Raw genomic sequence first — 25864 nt, 5'->3', positions numbered from 1 at the left:
CCCGAAGCTAAAAGAGATTCAAGCTTCAGTCCCTGGTCTGAGGTCCTCCAGTTAGTGCTTAGCAGAGCCAAGATCAGAATCCCTCTGTGAGACACCAGCCCTTGTATTTTTTGACACTAATACTGACTAACAGGGCTGTTGAGAGAATTCAGGTAATATAAACTGCCTACCGCAGGACCTGCACACAGCAGGCACTTAACAACTGTGGACTTTGAAAGCACAGAAAACCCTGGAGTGTCAGAACTGGAAGGGGCATTAATACCAACCAAGTCAAACTCGATTTTACAGGTAGTTCCCCACCACATGTATGTAAACCCCCCAGACAGACCCAGCATATAGACTGTACTCACGACCTGTTTGTAGAAGGAATTAACAAAGTGAGTTAAGTGGCTTGGCCAGGCCACACAGCTGGTTATTCTTCTCACCCCACATTTTCCAAACCCCCACCCCAGGTGCTCCCCCCACCAGTACAGGCCCACCCCTCCCTCATTCACACCTCGTTCTCTGTCTTTGGTGGGGGGCATTCAAAGATGTCAAAGCCATTTGTGACCCAACTTTTCTTCTCCTCCAGCCTGTGTTCTGCTGCCCACCTTGGCACCTTCTCTGACAGCAGGGAGAAGGGCCTCTGGCCATCTTCCACAGCCAGCTTTTGTGTCTGGTCAAAGAGCTGAGGCGAGACAGAGGCCATGGAGTTGGAGAGGGGTCTTTCCGGGGTCAGAGGCCAGGGACTCAGGAGCCCAGAGCCAGGCCTCAGGGACACCAGGACTGGCCCTGGGAGGGAAACAAAGAGCCACATGAGGATTAGTGCCTGTGAGCAGCTGGGCTTGGGGAACACTGACATACGCAGGCATGCAGACACACAGAGACCTATGCCAGGTATGGGAGATATGGCCACATGTGGCCAGGCACGAACCCACAGACCAGGGCAATCAGAGTGTAAACACATGCTCGTGTGATTAAGCAAAGCTTGGTTGGTAGGAGCCACGCAGGGTGTGCCCTGGACTACCCCCAAACACAGGGCAGCCCTGTGAGGCCTCGCCCTTGCTTTGTAAGGACAGGCCACACTGCGCTCAGCCATCTACCAGTTCATGATTCTCCTCCCAGAACCTCTGAGAAGCAAGGGAGGCAGCATCACGGACACAGAGGAGGAAACGAGGCCCAGAGAGAAGTGAGACTAAGCATTATTCAAGAATAATGGGTGGCAAAGTGGGGAGGGAGAGCCCCATCACAAAAGCAGCTGCAGGGTAGGGGTGGGGAGCACACACGGCCCACCCCTGGGCTGGCCCCTATGCTGACAGGGCAGGGACTGTGGAGAGGGTCTTTGTGGGCAAAGAGTTACTGTGGAGGTGGGGGTGGGGGATGGCAACAGCATCTGGTTGAGAGTATCCAGGCTCTGCACAGCCCAGAACTTAGAGACGTTTTCCATGGAGCAAAACCCCTTGATTTGGAGGGAGTTTCCTGAGCCACTCAGGACAAGCCCTTCCTTTCCTGAACCCATATGCAGCCATCCTAGCCACTGCAACTGACTGTCAAGGACCAGTCCTCCAGGGTTACAGGAGGGTACAAATACAGGCCAAACCCCTCTCCGCTGCCTGGGGCCACTAGAAACTCCACTTGCCCTCCACATCTACCCAAAGCCTTTCCTCTGCCTTTCTCACCTTTATTCATCCCCCGGAGCCATTCCTGGGCTGTCAGAGAGGGCTGGGCCCCTGCCGTGGGTGGGTAGATGTCCTCTTGGTAGGATTCTGACTGTAGGAGAAGCCGGAACAGTGAGAGCTGGGGAGGTAGGCGAGGCCACCCAGACCGGGAGGGCCCTTACAGAGCTGGGGGGCCGGGTTCCCCTGACCCCTGTGAATTGAGGGAGATGAGACCCAGAAAGCACAGGGTCATGTCCAATGTCACACAGCAACTCAAGAGCAGGACTCAAAACTCCTAGGTCCCAGGGATGCCCACTGACCACGAGGAAGGCCTTCCCCTTAGGAGAGGCCATCAGCCTGCCTGTTGCTGCCCCAAGGGCATGGGCTCTAAGCTCCAGATCCCGGGGACTGTCTTCTCCAGGAGGAGTCCCCTGCCTCCCCCACACACAGATGGCTCCCACCACCCTTACCCGGCGGGGAACAATCATGGATACAGGCTCGATGAGGCTTTTCGTTGTAATCAGCTTGTAGAAGCGGAAGATCTCGCAGGAGCACACATCGAGACCTCTCTTCGGCATGACACCTGCGGGCAGACAGTAGGAGGGCCAAGAGGGTTCAGCTAGGCTGGGGCCACAGGGACCAGGTGTGAGTGGCAAAGCCAGGCCGCACACCTGGATGTGAACAGAGACCACACTCCTCCCACTCTCCTTCTGAACAAACAGTTTGTGAGCAAACTGAGCTATGCAGGGGATGTGGGCTTGAAATAATCAGACCTGTCCCCACCTTCCTGGATTTAAATGGTTTTAGCTGGAACTTTAAAGAAAGTATGTTCTGCTCAAGGCCCTCCTAAGCCATCCCCACAGCTCATGACCCAGATGCTCTTTTATCCACAGTTTCACTTTTTAAAAAAATATGGAACACTTCATGAATTTGCATGTTATCCTTGCGCAGGGTCTATGCTAATCTTCTCTGTATCCTTCCAATTTCAGTACATGTGCTGCCAAAGCGAGCACCACATGCTCTTCTTTTAATTGAAGTTGACATACAATATTAGTTTCAGGTGTACATCACAGAGATTCAAAATTTATATACATTACGAAGTGATCCCTAGCTATCATATGTCACCATACAATTATTACAACAATTTTGACTACATTCCCCATGCTGTACATTATATCCCTATGACTTATTTTATAACTGGAATTTTGTACCTCTTAATCCCCTTCACTTATTTTGCCCAACGCCTCCCCTCTAAGCAGCCACCAGATTGTTCTCTGCATCTATGAGTCTGTTCCTGTTTTGCTGGGTCTATTGGTTGGTTGTTTTTTTTTTAGATTCCATATACAAGGGAGGCAACCTGGTATCTGTCTTTCCCTTATTTCACTTAGCATAATGCCCTCTAGGTCCATCCATGTTGTTGTAAATGACAAGATTTCATTCTTGTGACCCAGATGCTCTTAATACACCTATGCCAGCTGTCTTTTGATTACTATTAGCATGGTATCTTTCTCTATCTCTTTACTTTTAATCTAGCTGTGTCTTTATATTTAATTGGGTTTCTTGTAGACAACATAGAATTGTATCTTGTTCTGTTTTTTATCCCCAAACACGCTTAAAATGTAGGGACTTTCTTAAATCAGTCTCTCCCATCTCCTTGCTACTTTTGTAACTGCTCAATCTTGGCCTAGAATGCCTTCATTCTCTCCCCATGCTGTTCTCTGCTTCCCTTTCAGCTCCTCAAATGTTGCCTCCTCTGGGAAGTCTTCTCTGACTTCCTCCTGTATGACCCCAAAGACCTCTGCATACCTCAACTACAGCTCCCATTGAGTCGGAGAGTTGACTTTCTATCTCCCCTCCCGAATAGGAGTCTCTCCAGGGCCCACATCTGACTCACCGCTGTCTCCCCCGCCCCAGGGACCTGCATGTCCCACACTCACCGATCCCCTTCTGGGGGTTATAGGAGCGGTACTCAGTCAGGTAGCTCAGGTGAGGCTTGTCGGCGCTCACCTCGTAGTAGCGGATGTTCCCGTCTCCCTGAGGAGGAGGAGGGTACAGTTCAGAGCCTGTTCCATCAGCACCCACTGGCCCCACTGCCGTGCCACAGAAACCTGGCGTTCACAGTGAGGGAAGAGTTGGCAAAGCCGACTCATACCAGGGGATGTCACCAAGGCAGTGGGGGGGTCCTCATTTTAACACTCAGGGCCCACAACCATGACTCGAAGCCCACCCGTGTGCTTCCAAGGCAGAAGGTCCGGGAGCAGAGGCCCAGACCCCACTCCTGTCTGAGAGCCGCTGGGAGGTCAAGGCGGAGGTAAGAGGTGGTGTGTCCTGAGAGAAGCCTGCGGGACTTATCCCTGGGGGCATTTCTGGTTGTCACTGTCATAGTGTCTGGGGTGTGGGGAGGGAGGGAGGACTTCCCTTGGCATTAGTGAGTAGGAGCCAGGGATGCCAAACACTGAGCTGGTCCTACCCAGCGAAGACCTGCTGTGCCTCAAATTCCAAAGTGCCCTTGTCGGTAAACACCGACTGGCCCCAGAACCGGGGAGGAACTGGCTTGGGGTGTCTAGCTAAGGCCCTGACCCAGGTATTCCTGGGGAGCTAAGACGGTGGGAGAGGGGCACTGGGCTCAGCGCAGGGGCAGAGTCCGGGGACTGTGGCCTACCCCTACCCCTGCCCCACATCCCCAGGGCCCAGGCTGCTGTCTGGCCACCAGTAGGGCTAGACTTGGGGCGGTTCTGCCTCTTGCTCAGAAAGCCAGGCAACCTCCACCCTCCCATGCCAGGCTGACCTTCCCCACCACGTAGAGCATGTTGGTGTCCACATCATAGAAGGGAAACAGCACACCCGAGGAGCCATCCAGGTCCTCCTCGGTGAGAGGCACAGAGAGGTCGTCCTGCAAGGGAAGGGAGGCCAGGAAGGCTGGCAGGTTACTCCTGGAGGCCCTCAGTGGTGCTCTCTGAGGTAAGCATTCCTGCTATGGAGCTCTAGGTGTGTAGGGGTGTGTGTGTGTGTGTGCGCATGTCTGTGTGTGAGAGAGAGACCACCACCTTTTATTTTGCCAGCTTCATGCCTTTAACAAATCACTTCACACACCTGATCCCATTCCAGCCCTGCCCCGCACGTTATTATTTATTGTAATAGATGAAGAAGAAGATTCAGCGATTTGTCCAGTCTTCGAAACTCCAGCCAAGGGCTCTTTTAAATTATTACTGCTTGGCCTGACTCTCACCCTCGCCTCCCACCTGCCTCAGGTGCCCTGAAGAGGCAGCTCCTCCTGCCCACATGCCTTAGAAGCTCACTCCAAGCCCTCGCTCCAGCTGTGCCCTCTGTGCAGAAGGCTCTCACCTTCTCCCTCCCCTGGTGCCCACCGCAGCCTTCTCCCCTCCCCCGGGGTCCTGACGCCCTCCTCCCTCCCTGAATGACAAGAAGCACAAGGTCCAGGCTCACCCCACTGAGCTGTTGGCACCTCCCTGTTATTCATCCCTAGATGCTCAGCACCAGGCAGGCTGTACTAGCTACTGCTTAAGAAACAAGTGTATTTGAGTGTGTGAGTGAATGAATGACGGAAGCCAGTGCTCGGCAGAACGGTGATGGTGAGGAGCTGGGTGGGGTTGTGAGGGAGACTTACCTGGTCCCACAGGGCCATCTGCCGGTTGTTCCATCGGGATGTGCCGGTGGACAACAGTTTTTTCAAATTCCCCAGAAACAGCACTTTGTTGGCCCGGTGCCCCTTGTAGCTGGCTTCCTGGAGGGACACGTGCAGCCAGGCAGCAGCTGGGCTTTCTGGCCTCCCTGCCTTTGCTATGCTGCTGCCCTACCTGGAATGTTTCCTTTTTCACTTCAGCTTTGCCTGAGAATCCTTCTAGGGGCACCACTTCCAGGAAGCCTTCCAGAGTCCCTCCCATTCACATGGAGTCTCTCCTCCTATATTTTTGTTGAGAGTTATTTTTCTGAACTAGGATGGAGGCAAACTTCTGCCCAGCTTCATGCTCTTGCTGAAAGATTACTGAGCACCCACTCTAGGCAAGGCACTGGGCTGGGCAGGCACGGTCACCTGGGTCAGCTCACTGAATTCTTTGAGAGGAAGGACTAACAATAGCCCACTGCTGCAGACAAGGAAACAGAGGCTCAGAGAGCAGAAAGTGGCTTGCCTAAGGTCACACAGTGGATAAACCATGGTGGCCTGCGGTCCCCCGACCTCCTGACAGAGCTAAGGCACACTGATGAGCTCTGCAGTTAGCTTTCAATGTGCGCAAGTCATTTAACTTCTCTTTGGCCTGTTACTTTTCTGAAAAATGATGATGACAGGGTCTATCTCCCAGCAACGCCAACAGGACAGCAGATGTGAAGGCCTGGCCAGAACACTGCCAGCACCACTGCCCTGGCTCAGAAGCCTCCTCTGTCCCCACTCCACTCCTTGCTCCTCTGAGCCCAAGCCAGACCCAGACCCACCACTGACCTGGAGGACTGTTCCTGCTCGGGGGTCAAGAATCCGAATCTTCCGGTCTTTACAGGTGGTGGCCAGCAGGCTGCCATTGGTGTTGAAGGACATGGAGAGGATCACATCTTGGTGACAGTCAATTGTCTTCACAGGGCTCATGATTACAACCTCCTTTGTATCCAGGTTCCAGATCATCACCTGCGTGGGTGTGAGTCGACTCTGAGCACAGGGGCCGCCCCCCATCCCTGTTCCTCACAGTCACACACCCGCCAGGCTGCAGTGAAACACAGTATCCCCAGAGGGAAGCTGCAGATGGCAGTCTGGCCAAGAGGCCTCGGGTGAGAGGATGGATCTATTGGTCTGGTGGAAGCTGCCATGTGGCAGGAGGGGGAAGCTGGGAGTCAGGCTGCCTGGCAGTGAAAAGAAAACACAATCTTCCTCGGAGCAACAAAACATCCATGCCAGGAGGACCTGAGGGGACAGCTAGCCCAGGTCCCAAATAGTAGCAGCAGTTTCTACCTCATACAGATAAACAGGGCTGCTGTGTTAGGCTGCACAGGCTGCGCACTGCTCAGCTCCAAGACAATCCATTTCGATAGCCTATGATGTGAATACTGCCCCCTGCAGTTGTGTGCAGAGTAAACCACTCCCACCCCACCCTTCCTCCATCAGTGAGGCCCCTGAGCTAGCTCTGTAAAGCCCCACAGCACTGTGAAGGGAAGATTCTAAAAGCCACAGCTATGGTCCTGCAAACCCCATTTTTTTGTGTACAGATTGGCAAACTGAGGCCCAGAGAAGATAAGAGACTCTCCCAGATCGTACAGGAAGCAGAGATGAGTTGGAATAGAATCTAGGTCTCCTATATGTGAATTTTCCCAATCCACAGGGCCCACTGCCTGCTAATTTGGGAGTCAACAGGGTAGGCAGAAGCTTCTCTGGACAGGACCCACCTGTCCCCTGCAGGCAGACTAATGAGTTGAATGGTATCCACAAAACCCATGTCCATCTGGAACCTCAGAATGTGACCTTATTTAGAAATAGGGTCTTTGCAAACAATAATTAGTTATAATGAGGTCACACTGGATTAGAGTGGGCCCTAATTCCAATTTCTTGTGTCCTCATAGGAAGAGGGAAGTACACAAAGACACAGGAGCAGGCAGAATGGGGCGACACAGCCACAAGCCAAGGAATGCCTGCAGCCACCAGAAGCTCGAAGAGCACAGGAAGTTTCTCCCCTAGAGTTTTGCGAAGGGGCATGGCCCTCCTAACACCTTGATTTTGCATTTCTGGTATCCAGAACTGTGTGAGAACAAATTTCTGCTGTCTTAAGCCACCTGTTGTGGTCATTTGTTAGGGCAGCCCCAGGAAATGAATATACAGACCCACCTTATAGTCGTAGCCAGAGCTGAAAAGGATGTTGGCAGCTGTGGGGTGCCACTCAACCAGGCCCACTCTGCGAGCATGGCCTATGAGCTCCTTCTTGCAGGTTGTGAGGTTCCTTGACAGCAACTGCTTTGGGATGTCCCAAATCTTAATCTATCAGGGGAGACAGAGCCCAGGGGAGTGTTACCCAGGATCACCATGGCACCCCAGTCACCCTAAGCTACAGAATTGACAGTGCCCAGCAGGAGCATCAGGGGAGCTTTCTCTGTATCCAACTCTCACACAGTGAGAGCTGGGCCCCTCAGAGGGCAACGGCTTTGCCAAGGTCCTCCAGGACACAGGGGCTGGCACTGATCAGAGAGGAGCCCCAGCTTCCAAATCAGTCCCCTGGTAAGCTCTGCCATCCTAATGACCTGTAGGCAGTAGGCAGGTGGATGGGCCATAGGCCGAGCTCCCAGGCTGGATGTCAGGGCATATTTGCATCCCAGCCTAGAATATCCCTTAAAGTATGGTGCTCTACGCTGTCTTTGTCTCAAAGGCCCAGGGTAGAGCGCTGACGCTGGAAGGAAGGGTTTGTGCTGCATCTTCACATTACTAGGTTGCCAGTACAGCGTCCGGAGCAGGACAGGGCAGGGACAAGCTCTTCCCTTTGGAGGAACCCTTCTGGATGGCCTGAAAGAGGAAAGGCCAGAAGACCAGACTGGATGGGGTCACAGACCTGTATTCCACAGTGAGGGCCTGAGAACAGGGCCTGGGGCTTCCTTCCAGAGTAGTTGTCAAGGATGGAAGGGGCTTCCACAGTAAGAGTAAGCTCGCCGTCACAAAGGCATACAGATGGAGGGCTGGGGCACACTGCAGAGGGCGATGGAGCCCAGGCTGGTGTCGACTCGCAGGGCCTCAGGCCACTATGAGACTGTATGTCCCCTTTCTCTTAGAGACATACAGTGTTTTCAGGAAGACTGCTTTCAATTTGGCAAATATTTATTTCTCTGGTCATCTGGATTTAAAACCAGGAAACCAAGCCCCCAAGAACAGCGCCAGGCTGCAGCTGATGAATCTGGTAAGGGCCGTCACTGCACAGGACTGGGCTTTTGGGAGGCGCAGATGAAATCCCCAACACTCCACAGAGACAGAGGGTCCTTGCCCCACAGGTCCTGGGGACAGGCAGAAGAAAGCTGAGCGCTTTACAGGGGAGGTCTGGAATTAGGCACTGCTACCCACAACAGTTTTGTCCACTTTTCCTGCCCCTGGAGCATCTGAGAAGGGACAGTAGCAGGCAATGAAGCTATCTAGGAATTTAATAAGGACCTTGAAGGGAGGCTTTGAAGTAGACCTTAAAGGGTAGATATTCTAGGAGTAGACATTTGATATTTGATATCTTGTCTAGAGACAAGGCCAGTTCTCACAGGGCCAGACTGTCCCTGCAGTGAAACCATCTCAGCAGACACCGTCCTTTATGTTCCTCAGCATCCCTTAAATGGAAACTAATGTAAGTTCTCTTAGAATTTTCTACCTGCTTCTCCTGATGAACTGGTCTGTTCTTGATCAGACAGTGAGGGTTCTGTAATACATTCTATTTCCCTTTATGCTTTGGCTGCCAGGCAGCTCTGAGCTAAACCTGGAACTCTATAGATGTAACCCTCCACAACCAACATGTCTAGTATTAGTTCCTCATTTTCTCCATTTCCGGCTACTTCTCTTTGGGGAAGTGGCATAGCTCAGTGGAAATAGATTAGACCCTGGCATCAAGGCTCAGGCTGAAGCCTGGCTCAGCCTCTACAAACTGTTACTTGGGGGCAAATTACTGCCCCTTTCAGATCCTCAGCTTTGCCATCCCTCCCCCTACTTTTTGGGGTTGCCAGGAAGACTGAGTGAAATATGTACAATGAGAGTCAGGAATATAGCGGGTTCACAATAAATCTTAACTGTGACTTTTCTCCTTTTTTAAATCATCTGATCATACCTATGTCTTTTGCTATAAGCCATACTCACTGCCATTTTAGAAGTAGGCACAGAATAAATTACAAATAAATAACACTGAACACTGTGTGGGCAGGAACTATTATCCCAGTACAGACAGGGGCTCTAAGAAGTTGGTGGGACTGAGACTTTTGGAATGGTTTTGATGTTCACATTCCTATTAAGACTCCCATTCCCATCTTTTTAAAGCTCCCCTCCCCACTGTCTATGAGATTAAGTAGCACAATGTTTTCTGGCCACAATAAGAATGTCCCTCACAGCATTTTATAGTTCCCCCAAAAGATAAGCTTTCCTGCTGGAATGTGAATCTCACTGGCTTTTCATTAGATGGTTGGGAGCAATTATGCTTATTTTACAGGTGGGGAATTGCGGTCTGAAGATAGGAAGGACGGTGCCCCAAGTCCCAGAGCCCAGAACCTCTCCTCTTCAATCTAATTTAACCCCGTCTCACACAGTGATCTCGTTTCATGAAGGATGAAGGAGTCAGGAGCATCAGAGTGAGTACAAATACTATTCTAGCTCCTTCTGCCCTAATCCCACTCCTCTCAGGAAAGGGCTCCGCCCTATGCACTGACACTCACCATGGCATCTTCAGAACAGGAGGCGATCTCAAAATCATCAAAAGGGTTCCACTTGATATCTAAGACGTTCCCCTTATGCCCGCAGACCTTCGGGTAGTGGGGGTCCAACTTTCCTGTCTGCAAAGCAGTGCCCAGGGCAGTAGGGGAGGAGAGAGTGTTAGTCCCACTGCAGCATCTCAATCACTGAGTAGACAGGAAAATGCAGGGACAGAACTGGGGATGAATCTGTTCCCTGTGTGGTCCTGGCGAAGTCATGTCACTTCTCTGAGCCTCAGTAAAATGGAGGCAAGAATAGGTTATTTCACAGGGTTCATGTGAGGATCAGAGGAAATGAAGTGTGGAAAGCGTCCAGGGCAATGCCTAGCACATAGCAGGTGTTCAGTAAGAGACATTTCCCTGCATTCACTGCTGGTGGGAATGCAAAAATGGTGCAGCCACTTTGGAAAAACAGTCTGCCAGGTCTTCCAAAAGTTAAACAGAGTTACCATATGATCCGGTATGTCTACTCCTTAGTACATCCCAAGAGAAATGAAAACATATGTCTACAAAACACTTGTACACTAATGTTCACAGCAGTACTATTCATAATAGCCCGAAGGCAGAAAGAGCCCAAATGCCCAACGATGGATGGGTGGATATACAAAATACAGTATATTCATACAATGGGATATTATTCAGACAAAAAAAGTAAGGAAGTAGAGACACTTGCTACAACTTGGATGAACCTTGAAAGCATTATGCTAAATGAACGTTTAGAAGTCAGACATAACAAAGAACACATTGCATGATTCCACGTAGATGACATACCAGATGTAGTTCCATTCTTTGAGCAAGCTAACACATTTCCTGGTCCCCCATCTTCAGAAATCTGACTAATGCATGTGAAAAATCCAGAACAGGTAAATCCACAGAGGCTGAAAGCAAATTAGTGGTTTCCTAGGACTGGGGGGGAGGGGGCAATGGGGAGTGACTGCTAATATGCATCTTTTGGGGATGATGAAAGTATTTTGAAATTAGTGCTGATGGTTGTACAATTGTGAATATACTCAAACCCATTGAATTGTACACTTTAAAATGTTGAATTTTATGGTAAGTGCATTATATTTCAATTAAAAAGGGTGAGGGAGGGTAAGAGGGATAAAGGGACACAGTAACTCACAATCAAAATATAAGTTGGTTATGTGGATGGTACAGCATGGAGAATACTCGATGATTCTGTAACATCTTTCTATGTTGACAGATAGTAACCACACTAGTGGGGGTGAGGATTTAATAATATAGGTGACTGCTGAATTATTGCGTTGTATATTTTAAACTAATATAAGATTGTCTATCAATGATACTTCAATTTTAAAAAAAAGAAAGAAAGGGCATTTCCTTCCCTTTTCCCCTTTCCTGCTGAGAATTCCTGTACAGGTGCGGGGAGGACGTGAGGGTCCTACAGCCTGTGCCATGCGGCAGCCCCAGGACGGAGATTTCCAGCTCCATGGATGGGCTGGAATTTTCTGGGTCATGGGACAACTGCACCAATTCAGTAGCAGAAACTTGGAGCTGGCAGGGACTGACACACTCACTTTACACATCACACTGCGTGGCCCGGGCAGAACAGGGCCCAGGGTCCAGGCCCTCTGCCTGCCAAGGCAGGTTTCCTCCACAACCGCCATCCAGCCTCAGGGTCTGAAGCCCACCCACCAGAATGCTCCCCAGACCATTTTTACATCTAAGAGACAGCTGAGAAGAAAACTGGACAACATCTATTCATTCAGCAAGTCTTTATGAGATACCTAAGGGACAGGCCCTATGCAGGTGCTGGGTGAGTATAAGAGGTAGTATTTGACCTCACCAAATTAATAATTTCAGGATTTTTAAAAAGGAACTTCCAGAACAGAGTAGATTCAAGGAACACTGAGAGAGCCCTGCACGTCTATGGGACATCCTAAGACGGTGCCCAACTGAGACTGAGTGAAGATGCAGTGGTGGTCTCTGACCTTGCTTAATGAGGCCGTGAAGTGGACAGCTGCTATGAGAATGAACACAGGGCTTTCTGGTCAGCTCTGGCAAATTAGAAAATACAGACACCCAAGCTCCTGGATCATAGGGCTTTATGCATGCACCTTAGCAGCTCAGCCAACAGGCAGCGGTCCTGGGCTTCCCTTCAGAAATGCTCTGCCCACTTCAGCTCTCACCCCTCAGGATGGGGTATCAGACACCTCACCCTACACTGGATCCTGTACTGGAGGGGGAAACTCTCTAGAGGGCATTATTTAACAAACTAGAACATGAACAGTAGATCAAAATATTTTTGTAATGTTAAATTTACTCAAGTTGGTAATGTTATGTGGTTATGTACAAGAATATCTCACTTTTGGGAAACACTCAAATATTTAGGGGTAAAGGACAAAAAGATGTATGTAACTTAGCCTCAAATGGTTCAGAAAAAAACTATACCCTCATATACACATTGAGAGAGAGAAAAGTAAATAATTTGGACCTATGTTGTTATTCATGTGTTAAGAGGTGAGCAAAAGGTTCTGCCTCCTCCATTGCTGAAAAAAATGGCCCCTGACCCCCAACAGCAGAGAGAGGAGGATGCTCCCTGACCTCTGCAGCGGGGACAGCACTGGTGCCGGGGCCCTGGAGGGAGAACACTGCACCTATGGGCCACTGGCTCAGGTCTCTGTGGGACCATTGCTTCAGCTGCTGACCTCTCACCCAGCCTCCAGTTCATTTTGCGCATTTGTCAGGTGAGCTTTCAAAAATTAAAATCTGGTTTTGTGCACCTGCTTAAATTTTGCAAGCCTCTTTTTCCTCATCTGTAAAATGTGAATAATGATTTCTTCCTTGCAGTCCTGTTAGACCGGTAAAATGAGATATTGTGCATAAAAAGCTGAGTTGTGAAGACCCATAGTAAGTAATCAAATAAAAACAACTTATTATGTGTACACATGTGTATATGCATATACTAAAACTGGTAAAAAAAAAAAAAGGGACTGGAAATGCACCAAAATGTAATTCATGGGTATCTCCAGGTGGTGGGATAAATGGGTGGTTTTTATCATCTTCTGGGGCTTTTTCTTTTAATGTCCAAACTTTCTATAAAAACTATAAATTTTGCAATTAAAAAAAGGTCTTTAGGACAAAATCCCAGACTTTCTAAAAAGATGGGTCATTCTTGCGTTAGCCAAGTTTGTTAGAAAACGCAGAGCTTGAAGGGCTCTGAGACCAGGATTGGTTGAAAAAAAAAAAAATAGAGGGAGAGAGCGAGCGAGCGATGCTCCCTTACCCTGCACCGGTGGCAGGCATCACTGACGGTTCACAGCACTGTTGTTGACGCCAGATTGGAAGAGGGACTTACCCTTGGTCCTCGGAAATATGAGGGGTAGAGCTGGGTTGGAGCCCAGGGCCCTGGCTCCCAAATGTGAGTCTGTGCTGCACTTACTGTGGTCTGAGGGTACCCAGCCCTCTCTGAGTCAGTGTCCTGCCCACCGCCTCCCCTGCACACAGCCTTTCCCTTCTCTTCGATCATTTCCTGGGTCAAAGGACATGAGCAGTGCTGGGTCTTGCTACAGTGCACCCAATCCTTCCCAAGGCTTTTGTTTCTACACTCTGCCTAAGAGTTTCTTAGAAGAGCTGACGGTCAGGCTGGCCTTGGCTGACAGGAGGCAACTGTTCATTCAGACCCATACCTCCCAGCGCCACTGAGCCGGAGGCTCAGGAGGGGCTTCTGGGCCAGGCAGGGTTCAGATGATCAGCTCCTCACAGAGATGAGCTTGGGCTGTACTCCTCCTGGCCTCTAATTGCAGAGGCCCACCCCAGTTTCTCAACCTTCTCAGCAAACAAGGGGTGGCTGGTTCTTCCCCTGAGGCCTGCAGGCTGCTCTTTCTTACAAGGGTTTTGTGCTGAGGACTGAGATTAAGAGATATTAGCCAGTCTGATGGGCTGTGGACTGAGCTGCTAAAAGCCCTGTCAGGACAGGGACATTTATAATCAGGAGGCCACTTCTGCCTTGCCACCCATTAGGCAGCACTCAGCCAGGGACAAACCTCTGATTTATGGGGAACACAGCTCTCAATCAGGGGAGATACACCTGCTCTCCTTGCAGATCCCAAGGAAGCCTGGGTTGAGTTCAGAAGCCGGCTACTCAGCCTGGAGAGACACCACCTCCAAGTCTCTGCAGGGCTGCCCCAGGACAGAGGTAGTGGTTGGGACTGTAAGAACCCAGAGGGCAGAGCCAGGCTGTGGGGGATGCTCGGGGGCAGACCTCAGCAGCTTGGCTAGGAGAGCTGTGTGTCCGCTGTCATGACCCCTGTTGTTCACAGGGACACAGCATTCCCGAGGCAGCCTCAGTCATGGCCTCAAGCTACCCTCCCAACAGCCCAGGGTGGACATGGGAAGCAGCTGGTAAGAATAGACAGGCAGGCTGCACAGTGTCAAGAGGCTGCCTGGGGCTGAGTCCCTGCTATAGTACTTACCGCTGTGCGACTTTGGGCAAGGGCCCTCAGCTCTCTGCCTTGTCTGAGGGTGAGCGTGAGGATTAAATCAATTAATACAGGTGAAGTGCTTAAGACAGTGGCTGGTATGAGGTAAGCCCCTCAGCCATTGACCAGAAGTTTATCAGAGCTGATCCCAGTTACCCAGTTTTGTTGTAGCCCAGAATGTTTCAGGGGCACAGGGATGGACTTAACTGTGAGGCTGAACTGCTGCAGTTCCCATCACTTCCTACACACCTGATGGGCAATTGCTCCTGGGGTGCCCTCAGGGAGAAGATTGAAGCTCTGATCCTGTTCCAATCAATGAGCACATCCTCACATATATAAGGAACAGGTCTGTGTTTTCCTTTAGAAACCGTAACAAGGAGCCACTTATGTGGCAGGCCCTCTGCTAAGTGCTCTGCTCATGTTATTTGATTTACCTCCCAAACACCCCTGGAAAAGTCTCCATTTACAATGCAGCAGCTGGGGTTCAGAGGGGTTGACAGACACATGCTGAGGGCGACAAAGCCAGTCCACAGCAGTCATGAGAACCAGGAATGTTTCCTCTCACTGCCTGGTCTGCCCTTTGTTGTCTTCTCACCATAGACCTTGTCGGAATGCAGGCCTTTCATTGAGGACCTGCTATGTACTAGGTCCCAAGCAGTGTGCAAAGGTGGCAGAAAATGAGTCATGGTCCCTACCCTCCTGGAGCCTCCTGTCTGTGGAGGAGGCAGTGTAGTCAAGGCTCAGAGAGAGGCAGACGAAGGCCTTGGGGGGATCAATCAGAGGAAACTTCCTGGAGGAGGCCTCTCAATTGGGCCTTAAAGAGAGGTGGACTTTGACCAGGCTATGGTGTTGGGGAGGCATTTCAAGTCAGAAAGGCAGGGCTGTATGTAGGTTTTAAACAGGGAAGATCCTGAAGCAGCCAGCAGGGCAGGTAGCTGGAGAGTAAGATGGGAGGGACCGACAAGAAGGGTGAGGCTGTGGACTTAGGGACAGTCACCCTCCTCGGGGCTCAGATGCAAGGCCAGGGGGCTGCCCAGAGGAGAGAACTGAGCAGAAGGAAAGATGACAGGGTTCCCTAATCCTGGGAACACACAAGCTGCTAAAATGCTTATCGTGTTCCCGTATGGCCTTTGGCACAGTCAGTCATCAGCCCTTCCTTTACAAGCACACGGTCTAAAGAGAGGGTCTAAAGAGAATACTGCACCCAGGGCTAGGGGTGGTGAACTGCAGGGGGCCTCTGGTAACCCTGCTTGCTTCCTTCTGGAGATGGGGCGCTCATTTCCTCTCCATGTGGTTCATTCCACTTTCAGACTTTATTTACTGTGAGAAAAATGCTTCTTGCTCCAAGCCCTGGATGGCTTCCCTGTAGCCTTCCCCCCCTCATTGTCTGCTCCTGGTCCTAGGTCTGTCCTTTGAGTCCCCACAGACACCTGCCCCAATGCCACCTCAGGCCAGCTCCTGGAAAATTTAAAGGCAGAGGACCCGTTCCTTGAGTACGTTCTTTTTCAGGCTGAACACAGCCCTAGAACTGGAAGAGACGTTCAAAAACAAACTAGACTAGCCCAATTCCTGCATTTCTACAAGAGGAATCTGAGTGTGGAGGGAACAGGTAAGTGCTCTGAGGTTCAAAATGTTAGCTGGGACCAGCAATGGAGGCCTTGATGAAGAAGGCAGGATTTTACCTGCATGGAGGCATCTGATCTGGGGACTGACATGGTCAGACACAGGCTTGAGAAGGGCCAGTGTGGCCTCTGAGAGCACAGCAGTGAGGTGCCCCCATCTCCCCTGAAGGCCCCTCTCCCACAGCTCCCCCCAGCAGTGTTCCAGGCCCATCCCCAGCTCCGCCTGCCCTTGGCTTCATTCTTCCCCACCCAGCACACCTTACAGCAAAGTCCACCTTCCTTACCCCCCAGGGAGTGGCTCTGCCGCAGCCAGGGCCCCGGGCTCAGGAGCCCAGCCTGGCATGTCCCCAGGCTCAGGGCGGGTCTGTCCCCAGAAACTTCTGCCACCACTTCTGTTCCCTGGGCACAGTCCTGTTGCCAAGGCTACAGGCGCCTCCCTCCAACAGACTCACCCTGGGTCAGAGTGTGCAAGAGGCAGGGCTCTGACTGCAGAGTCACCGTCTTCTGGACACCCGACAGCACCAGGGGCAGCCTGGCCCTTCTGAGCTTAATTTCCGGGACACTGGGGCGAAGCCAGGCACCTTCCAAGAATACACTCCTGTTCACACTCCATTAAATAATTAGCTGCCTCGCCCCTTCCTTCCTTCTCTGACACTGCTGGGCCTAGATGGGATGCAATCCCTGGTACCGGACAAGAAGCCAAGGTGCAGAGCCAAACCCCAGGAGCCCCAGGCCAACTGAAAGAGAGTGAGGCCCAAGTCCAACACCAGCTGTGGGCCACATTCCGATCCTCACCCTTACTGCTCAGGGTCCTTTGGGAAGTCATCTCCCTGAGCCTCAGCAGCCTCGTCTGTACAATGGGGCAACACTCCCTGCAACATAGGCTGATGGAGGCACCAGCATAAGCAGCATTCCTGGTCACTACGTGAAAAAAGGCCCCACAGGCCTGCCTGGAGGTGAGTGCCGTGTGCGGGGACTACCCCGCATCCTCTCCCTCTCAGCCTCCCATCCTGCTCTGGCACAATGGATGTGGCTGCTTAAGAACCACTGACCAAATGCAATGTGTGGACCTTTCTGGACCCCAAACACAAAGAGGCATTTATGAGGCAATCAGGGACATTTTCATATGAACTGGGAATCAAGTGACACAGGAGTTACTGTCAGTGCTGTGATCCTAGCATGTGGTTATGTCAGAAAAATATCCCTAATTTTTAGAATGGCATACTGAAGTTTGTGGGGATAAAACGACAAAATGTCCAGGATTTACTTTAAAATACTTCAGGAAAAATAAAGGGATGGATGAAATAAGAGTGGCAAAGTCTTAAAAAAAATTTTAAATCAGGGTATATGAGAGTTAACTGCAGTGTTTTTATCTAGTTTCGTGTTTGAAATTTTTTTTGTAATTATAAAAAAGAACTGGATTAGAACCTAGCTACTGAAAATGTAGCTTGCAAATCAGCAGCATTTGCATCATCTGGGAGTAGGGATGCCAGAATTAGCAAATTAAATAAAACACAGAGTGCCCAGTGATATTTGAATTTCAGAAAACAACCTTTTTTTTTTTAGTATAGGTATGTTCCATGAAATATTTTACTTATACTAAGAAATTATTTGTGAAAATAGCCTGGCAGTGTCTTATCAAAATAAACATGTAACTACTGTACAGCCCAGAGATTACACTCCTGGGCATTTATCCTAGAGAAATAGACACTTACTTATGTTGACACAAAAACCTGTAAATGAATGTTTGTGGCAGCTTTATTCTAAATAACCCCAAGCTGGAAACAATCCTGAGAGCTTTGAACAAGTGAATGGTTATATAAACCGCATGCATCCGCACCATGGAATACTACTCAGCAATGAAAAAGAATGAGTTATGGATCCAGACAATGACCTGGATGGATCTCCAGAGAATCATGCTCAGTGGAAAATGTCAAGCCTAAAAGGCTATACACCGTATGGTTCCATTTATATGACATCCTTAAAATGGCAAAAGTATAGGAATGGAGAACAGGTCAGTGGTTGTCAGGAGTTAAGGAAAGGGGGGCAAATGGCTATGGCTACCAAAGGGCCACACGAAGGATCTTTGGGATGATGGCCATGTTCTGTGTCTTGACTACACTGATGTCAAAATCCTGGTTGTGATACTATAGTCTTGCAAGATGTCATTATTAGAGGAAACTGGCTAAAGGATACACACAATCTCTGTTATTTCTTACAATTTCACATGAATCTATGATTTCAAAACAAACAAGCTTAATTAAAAAGAAAAAATAAGCAAAAAAAAGTTATTTGGTGTTTATTTGAAATTCAAATTTAACTGGACATTCTGTTCTTTACCTGTCAACTCTGGAAAACATACTAATTAATGAAGAATGTGGTTTGTTTGGTGGACAGAGTCTTTTAAAAGCCCTCAGAGTTTGGGAGAAATAAGTAGCCAAATGGGCCATCTCTAGGGGTCCCTCCAGCTCTGACCTTCAGGTGTTTCCATAACTCCTACTTTATATCTGTCCCTACCCAGCTTGAAAAATTTCATCTCTAGAATACAGTTCATGGGAATATTTCTCATTCTGGAAATCAAGGACCTTCTCATCTGGCCACAGTCCACTTCCCTAGGGCCTTCCCTTCCTCCCCTTCACAGACATTCTGGCCAGATTGCTCTCAGCATTGTCCCATCATTCTGGGTATAGTCCCACACCCAGGCCATTTCTTGTACCATTCCCTTTGCCAATTATGCCCTCCCTATTTATTTGGATGAACAATCATTGGGTTTCTTGTTCAATCAATGAAAATTTATGAACACCAACTGTGTGCCCACAATGTGATACATGGGTAAACAAAGTACTGGTTCCTCCCCCTCAGGCCCCAACTATTGCAAAATATTAGGAGGTACCAGCAGAAGAACACAAATGACTCTAATTCAAAGTACACAGAAAATGATGTCCTAAAAAGGAGAATGCTGTGGAAATTTGGAAAAGGGAAAGGAGTGGCTATTCATAAACATGGCACATATTTCCATGTACTTAGGTCTTCGATATTAGTCTGTCAATAATGCTCTGTGATTTTCTCCTTTTAGGTCTTGCTTGTTTATTCCTAGGTATTCAATCTTCTTTTATTCCACCACAAATGTTTACATTTCACAGCATTCTTGGTATGTAAAAATGCAATTCATTTAGTATTTTTTTTATCCAGCCACCTTTCAAACACTCAAAATCTTTCTAATAATTTGACTATTAGATGGCCTCACCAAACAAGGAGGGGAGCGATCCCTCTTTTCCTATTCTCTGGAAGTGTTTGTAAAAGATTGGAATGATCAGTTTCTAGAAAGTTACATAGAAATTGCCTGTCAAGCCACATGGATGGAGTGGTGTCCTTATATGTGTGTTTGTATGAACTATGAAATATAAAAAAGTGCATAAAATGTAAATGTTCAACTTTATGAATTGTTGGAAAATATATTACCCATATAACTGCCACCCTCTGAAGTCAAGACATGAGCTATTATTAGCACAATGAAGACCCTGTCTTGGGAGATTTTCCAATCATAACTTCTTCCCTCCCTTGCTGGAGGGGGGTAACTCTTATCTTGCTTTTCTTCATAGTCCCTTGCTTGCTTTTTAAAAAAATTTTTCTACTTACTAATGCATCCCTTAAAGTATGGTTTAATTTAGCCTGCCTAAAGTCAAACCTGCTAACTTTAGGTAAACAGAGACAGTTTGTAACTTGGTTTCTTTCTTATCATTAAGATTCATCCATGTTATGGTATGTATATACACTTTGTTCCTTTTCATGATTGTGTATGTTCCATAGTATGGAAATACCATACTTAATTCAATTCTTGGACATTTGAGTTTTTGCATCTCTCCAGAGGTTTTTTGTGTAATACAAACATTCCAATGAACATTCTTGTATTTGTGTTCTGGCTGATGTAAGCACACCTTTCTGCGTGGTATACACCTAGGAGTGGAATCTCTGGGTCAGAGGGCATGTGTATTTTCCTCTTTATAAGAAACTGCCATACTCTGTTCCAAAACGTGTGTGCCAGTTTACACTGCTACCAGAAGTGTCTGTAAATTTACGTTGACCCATATCCTCACCACTTACACATCTCGGCAGATTTTTTTCAATTTTGACCGTCTGGTGGTAGTGGTAGTTATCTCACTGTGGTTTACTAATGAAGTTGGACACTTTTTCAATACTTAGTAACTATTTGGATTTTCCCTGGTATGAGATGCCTGTTCAGCTTTTTTTCTGGTCCATTTTATACATTCAGGAAATGAGCCCTTTGTCATGTTTACTGAGCAAATATCCTTTCACACTTTATGGCGTGATTTTTCCTTCTGCTGTTTCCTTTAAGAGAGATTTTTATTCCTCAATTTTTAAAACAGTTACAGGACTAGTCAGACTTTCTATTTCTGCTTGAGTCGGTACTCACAAGTTATATATAGTTTAGGAATTTGTCCAGTTTATCAATGTTTTCAAATATATTGTCAATAATTGCCTGTATTAGCGTCTTGCATTTTGAAGCTCTGTTGTTATATTGCTGCTTTTGCTCCTGCTGTTATGAGTACATTCTGCTTTTATTCTTGACCATCTCTCCAGAGGTTTGCATATCAATCTTTTCTAGGACCCAGCTTTTGGATCTTTTGACCCTCTCCAATGTATCTTTGAATTCTTTTTTGCTGATTTCTGCTCTGTATTATCTCCTTCCTTAAACTTTCTTTGAATTTATTCTGTTGTTCTTCTTCTAACTTCTTAGGTTGAATGTTTAGACATTCATTTTCAGTCTTCCTTCTTTTCTATCAAAGCATTAGTGCTGGGTATTTCCCTTGAAGCACCACTTTTCCTACATGGCCTAACTTTTGTAATGTATTCATTTATCCTTCTGTTTCAAGTATAGCTGCCCTGGAACAACATGCGTTTGAACTGCATGGATCCACTTCTACATGAATGTTTTTCAATAAATACACTGGAAAATTTTTTGGAGATCTGCAACAATTTGAAAAAACATTTTCTTTTCTCTAGCTTACTTTATTGTAAGATCGCAGTATATAATACATATAACATCCAAAATATGTGTTAATCAACTATTTATGTTTTCTGTAAGGCTTCTGGTTAACAGTAGGCTGTTAATAGTTTAGATTTTAGAGAGTCAAAAGTTATGCACAGATTTTTGACTGCATGGGGGTCAGCACCCTTACCCCCTGCACTGTTTAAAGGTCAACTTTATTTTTAAATTCCCATTTTGATTTCTTTTTTAACTTAGAAGTTATTTGGGAATATGTTTTAAATCTCCAAATGCATGGGAATTTAAAATTTGTCTTTTGTTACTGATTTCTAACTGAATTCTACTGGGATCAGGAAACCTAGTCTATGAGACTCTAATTTGTATTTATTGTCTTAACTTCTGATATCCTTTCAGGGTGTAAGTCTGTTGTTTGTTGTTTCAGCTGACTCTTACTCATGGTGGTTTATATGCTGGTGATCCCAGACCATGAATTTCCCTGATCTTAATCTATGGAAATCCTGTCCCCGTTGGGGATGCTTTCCTCTGGAGAAACTGTATCTGCTTCTGCTGTGACCCAGAGGCACTACCATCCTGGGATCCCTCTAGCCCTTATGGAGGTTCTGCCTCAAGGCCAAGACTCAGGCTTGGTATGCTGAAAAGATCTGCTATTAGGTTAAGCTATATGAAACTACCATTTTGGGGTCAAAAACTGTTAAGTATAATCAGTTGTATGGGGTCCAACCTACACTGTCACCATCTGCCCAAGAACAAGCCTGTGCTTCTGTTCACTTGCTGCTCCCCTCTCCCAGTTAGATTTTGGCTCATGATGTTTCCTTTTGTGGGGGAGGGGAGGAGCCTTTGGAGATTTCCCCTTGAGAGCAATGCATTAAAATTATTTCTTACTCAGGAGTGAATTATTTTGAAGTGGGGAGGTCCTAGGGGTAGCTAGGCAACTGCTAGACGCCAGAAATCCCAGATTAGGTATTTTTTTTTCCCAATGAAGAAACCAAGGCTCAAAGAGGTAAAATGACTTACTCAAGGTCACATGGCTGGGACTAGACAGGGCTAGGATTTGAACCTACATATGAGACCAGAAACCCAGGTTCCTTCTACTCCTCTGTCCTGCCTTGCCTCCAGAGAGCCCCCTGGGCCTGGAGCTTAGTTGGTGCCCTTACCTGGTGCAAGGGGATGACGAGGAAGGCCCCTCCACCTGCGCACTCAGTCACGACTGCAATGAAGTGGGGGTTCACGGCACAGAAATGATTGTCGTGGACGCTGTGGGTGATGGGCACCGAGTCGTAGCAGTTCTCCTTGCTGGCTGGTTTGCCAAACACGTGGCGAAACTTGGAGCTCCGGTACTGGGGGTTCCATGACATCTGCAGGAGACAAATGGGACAAAAGGGGTGTGAGGTTCACTGCCCAGATAACAGGATGCACAGGGATCTCACCTTGAGAATATGTAAGCCTGCAGGACCAGAACAGTGGTTGCTCCTATGTGGATAGTGATGCGCTATGAAGGGCACCCAAGTGAACAGGCTGTAACTGTGGCTACTTCTATGGCCCTGCGGAGATCTGTGAAATGGTGTATAATTACTGCTGATTTGTTTGCTTTTTATCCCTTCAAGCATGAACACAAAAAGGCAGGATTAAATTAGATGATATATAAAGATCCTTTGTTCAAGAGCAATAATTACTACCACTATTATCATCCAGGCATCATGAGCTTCCCTCACTCTTCTTCTAGCCACTCAGTGTTTACTGAGCACCACCACGTGAGTAGGCCCTGTGCCAGGCACTGGGGATTTGGAGAATAAGCGTGAGCCCAGCCTTACAGGAGTGAAGAGCCCTGTGAGTCTGGGCCACTGGGATCCAGTGTACTACAGGTAATAATGGAGGCAGTCAGGGAGGGCTTCCCAGAGGAAGTAACACATGAGCTGTGATTTAAAAGATGTGTAGGAGTTGGCCATATAGGCAGAACTAGGGGCAACAGGGGGAAAGGTGTCCCGGGCAGATGGAATAGTCTGAGGAAAGGACCTCAGAGAGAAGCAAATGTGGAATGTTGGGGAACTACATGTGGTTTAGTAAGATTAGCAAGATGTTAAAAGAAAAAAAATACACACATACATATAAACCAGTAAATTGGAGGGGTGAGTAAAGAGAACACAAGCTGGAGGGGTGAGCGGCAATAGATCATGAATGGCCTAGAGCAGGGCCTAGGCCTCATCAATGGCTAAACACATGACACCACATGGCCTCTTCTCAGCCCTGCTGCTGCTCAGGTCAAAGCCCAGCCCCCAGTCTCTCTGACCCCACTGGGCCCCGCCATCCATCCTCCCCATCTAGGCAAGAACACCAAATCTGGTTACATTCCTCACCACCCTGGCCCCCACCTTAGGTCACCCTTCCCTGCTCCCTATTCAGGCTGTTCTACAGGATCAAGGCCAAGCACTGGCACACAAGGCCTTCTGTATGGGGCCCACCCTAATTCCAAGATTCACATGTTCTTGCTCAGCTTTCAAAGGGTTCTCCCAGACAAAGAACACTGCCCAGCCTCCCTGGACCTGCTCTTGCAGCTCTGGTCCCCTGCCTTGCGTTCCCAATCCCCTATGCCCATCCCCACAGGCTCACTCCCCCTTCCCCAGCCGCAGGCCCTGTGCCCCACCTCTCCCCCCAGACACTGAGGAGCAGGGATATTGATCTTGCCCTCCTCTGTCCTGAGGCTGAGGCTGGCTCTCTTCCCTGCCCTGGGCCCCTGGCACTGTGTGCCCCGTTGCCAAGTTTGGTGTCAGGTCTCATCTTCTCTGCCAGCTTGCAAGTTCCTCAGAGAAAGGCCTGGGGCTCTGCTCCAGGAGTGCCCATCCCAGTGCGCTGCCTGCCCCAGACTGCCAGGGGTGTCCTGGGGGAAGTCACTCTTGGGGGAGCACCCGCAGGGCCAGGATGAAGAAGGAGCTTTGCTCAGGCTGGATGGCCGGCCCAAAGGCTCTGCACTCACTTCGAAAGCTGGAGATGAGATTGTTGATCTCAGGAGGTCACGGTCATGAGGGACCTGACCAATGAGCCCAACCCTTTACAGGCAACCCATTGGCCTCTAGGGGGCTGTTCTGTCCTGTGAAGTGCAGACATTTCAACTCTGGTGTTGGGAGCTTTGCCCAAGCAAACCCAGGTGGCATATGCTAGAGCTACAGGAAGTGGCACAGAATGCAGGCCTGATGCCTGTCTGATCCCAGAAGGGATGTAAAATTACAGAAAATAGAACACAGAGAGAAGGAAATGGAAACGTCAAGGTGAGAAAATGCGGACAGCCGGAAAACTCAAGAACAAGAAATCAGCTGAAATCTGGGGGAGTCAAGCTACTGAGGGAGTGCTGCCAGGTCCTCCACACAGAAGAAGCAGACCTCAGCTTTGTGTCTGAGCTTCCTAGTGGCCAATTCGACAAGGGAAACAGAATCAGAAAGGCATTTAGTCAGTGGGTGTAAGGTAAAAGCCACCACTTACTACGGAGCAGCAGAGCTTTTCTCTGCATGGAGTTCCTTAGAAAGGAGCAGCAATGACAAAGACCTCTGCAGGGCCTTGGCAACTAGATGGCAGCTGAGGAACCATCTTGGGCCTGGGGTCAGGGTAGAAAAGAGGGGCAAAAGAGGTGGCAGGTCAGCAAGCTCAGCTCCAGGTCCCCCAACCCTGTCTCACCTTAAGTAGCTACAAGGGAAGGGTGGCCCCTGCCTGTGGCTGATGGCGATGCATGTCGGACACCCCACTACTCCCCTCCAGTCCCAGCCTCTTTGCAGTTAGGCACCCAAGGCATCAGTCTGAGCCAGTGGATCATGGGTGAAGTGATCTGTGCCATTTCCAAGCTGAAGAAAGGCAGACCTGCCTGTGCCCTTCCAGAGCTCTTGTCCTTGGCTGAAGGCGTGAGGAGGCCATGTGCATTCCATCACCTTGGGTCCCCAGGGGACTGTGTGGAAGGGCACCCCCCACCTCAACAACTCGTGTTGAATACAAAAATAAATTTGTAGAGCAAACCACTGCGATAGTGGGGCTGTTTGTCAGAACAGAGCCTACCCGTCCTAACACCCTGGCTCACACAGGCCCAGCCAACAGTAGATCGGCAAGTGGCTGCCCATGCTTCCATGCTTGGTATGGCCAGAGCAAGGAGGCCTGCAGGGCAGAGGAGGGCAAGGAGGCCGGGCCAGTCGCCTCAGGAGCCACATATAAGAACCTAGACTCCCAGGGCGATCGGCACCTGCTGCAGGGATTAAAGCAGGGGGAGGAGGGGACTGGATCTCACTTTTAGGTGGATCCCTCTGATTACTGACAGGAAGAAAGATGCAGCAGGTAAAAGTGATGGTCACCCGAGCTGAAGTGGGGCAGAGCGGAGGGAGAACAGGGGACAAGTCAGGGAAAACTGAGGAGGGGACATAAAAGTGGACTTTGTGCTCCAGGGCCACCGGCGGGCTGGAGTGAGGGCCCGGTCAGGGCTACTGAAATCAACAGGGCCTGACTATCTTGACAGTCCTGGTCCTCTGGCCACCCCCAGCACGCTCCCTTCTCAGCTGGGGCTTGGCCCCACACCTGGGGGGAGGGCTCTCAGCTCAGGGTCAGGGTCAGGGGGCGACAGGAGGCCTGAGCAATAACTGTCTTCGAGCTCACAGTCACCTCCATGGTAATGACAATTCACAGTCTTCAGGTGCCAGTTGCCATTCCAGGTGCTCCCCCTGTATGAACTCAGCAGGCAGG

General features: G+C 48.9%; 1 protein-coding gene and 1 non-coding gene across 7 annotated transcripts in view; both read right to left on the bottom strand.

The window, feature by feature from the left end:
- Positions 1–25864, bottom strand: part of CORO2A (coronin 2A) — a 49908-nt gene that overhangs the window by 3501 nt on the left and 20543 nt on the right. For 2 of the 6 annotated variants that reach the window (XM_037004086.2, XM_017659753.3), the window contains exons 2-11: positions 22306–22506; positions 10023–10139; positions 7465–7614; positions 6097–6276; positions 5266–5382; positions 4426–4530; positions 3575–3671; positions 2108–2220; positions 1659–1749; positions 497–771 (exon numbers count right to left, since the gene is read on the bottom strand). In XM_037004086.2, the coding sequence (XP_036859981.2) occupies positions 497–771; positions 1659–1749; positions 2108–2220; positions 3575–3671; positions 4426–4530; positions 5266–5382; positions 6097–6276; positions 7465–7614; positions 10023–10139; positions 22306–22506 (1446 nt within the window). Of the gene's footprint in view, positions 1–496; positions 772–1658; positions 1750–2107; positions 2221–3574; positions 3672–4425; positions 4531–5265; positions 5383–6096; positions 6277–7464; positions 7615–10022; positions 10140–22305; positions 22507–24625; positions 24647–25864 lie in introns of those variants that run through there. The other 4 variants (XM_017659752.3, XM_037004098.2, XM_073227181.1 and 1 more) reach the window with 4 other exon arrangements.
- Positions 2544–2650, bottom strand: LOC118970189 (U6 spliceosomal RNA). Its single transcript, XR_005057979.1, has one exon. It is a non-coding gene; the product is annotated as a U6 spliceosomal RNA (small nuclear RNA).

This window comes from Manis javanica, chromosome 2 (assembly GCF_040802235.1).
Source record: "Manis javanica isolate MJ-LG chromosome 2, MJ_LKY, whole genome shotgun sequence".
In the NCBI taxonomy this organism is placed as follows: domain Eukaryota; kingdom Metazoa; phylum Chordata; class Mammalia; order Pholidota; family Manidae; genus Manis; species Manis javanica.
This window is presented reverse-complemented; position numbering and strand designations above follow the sequence as displayed.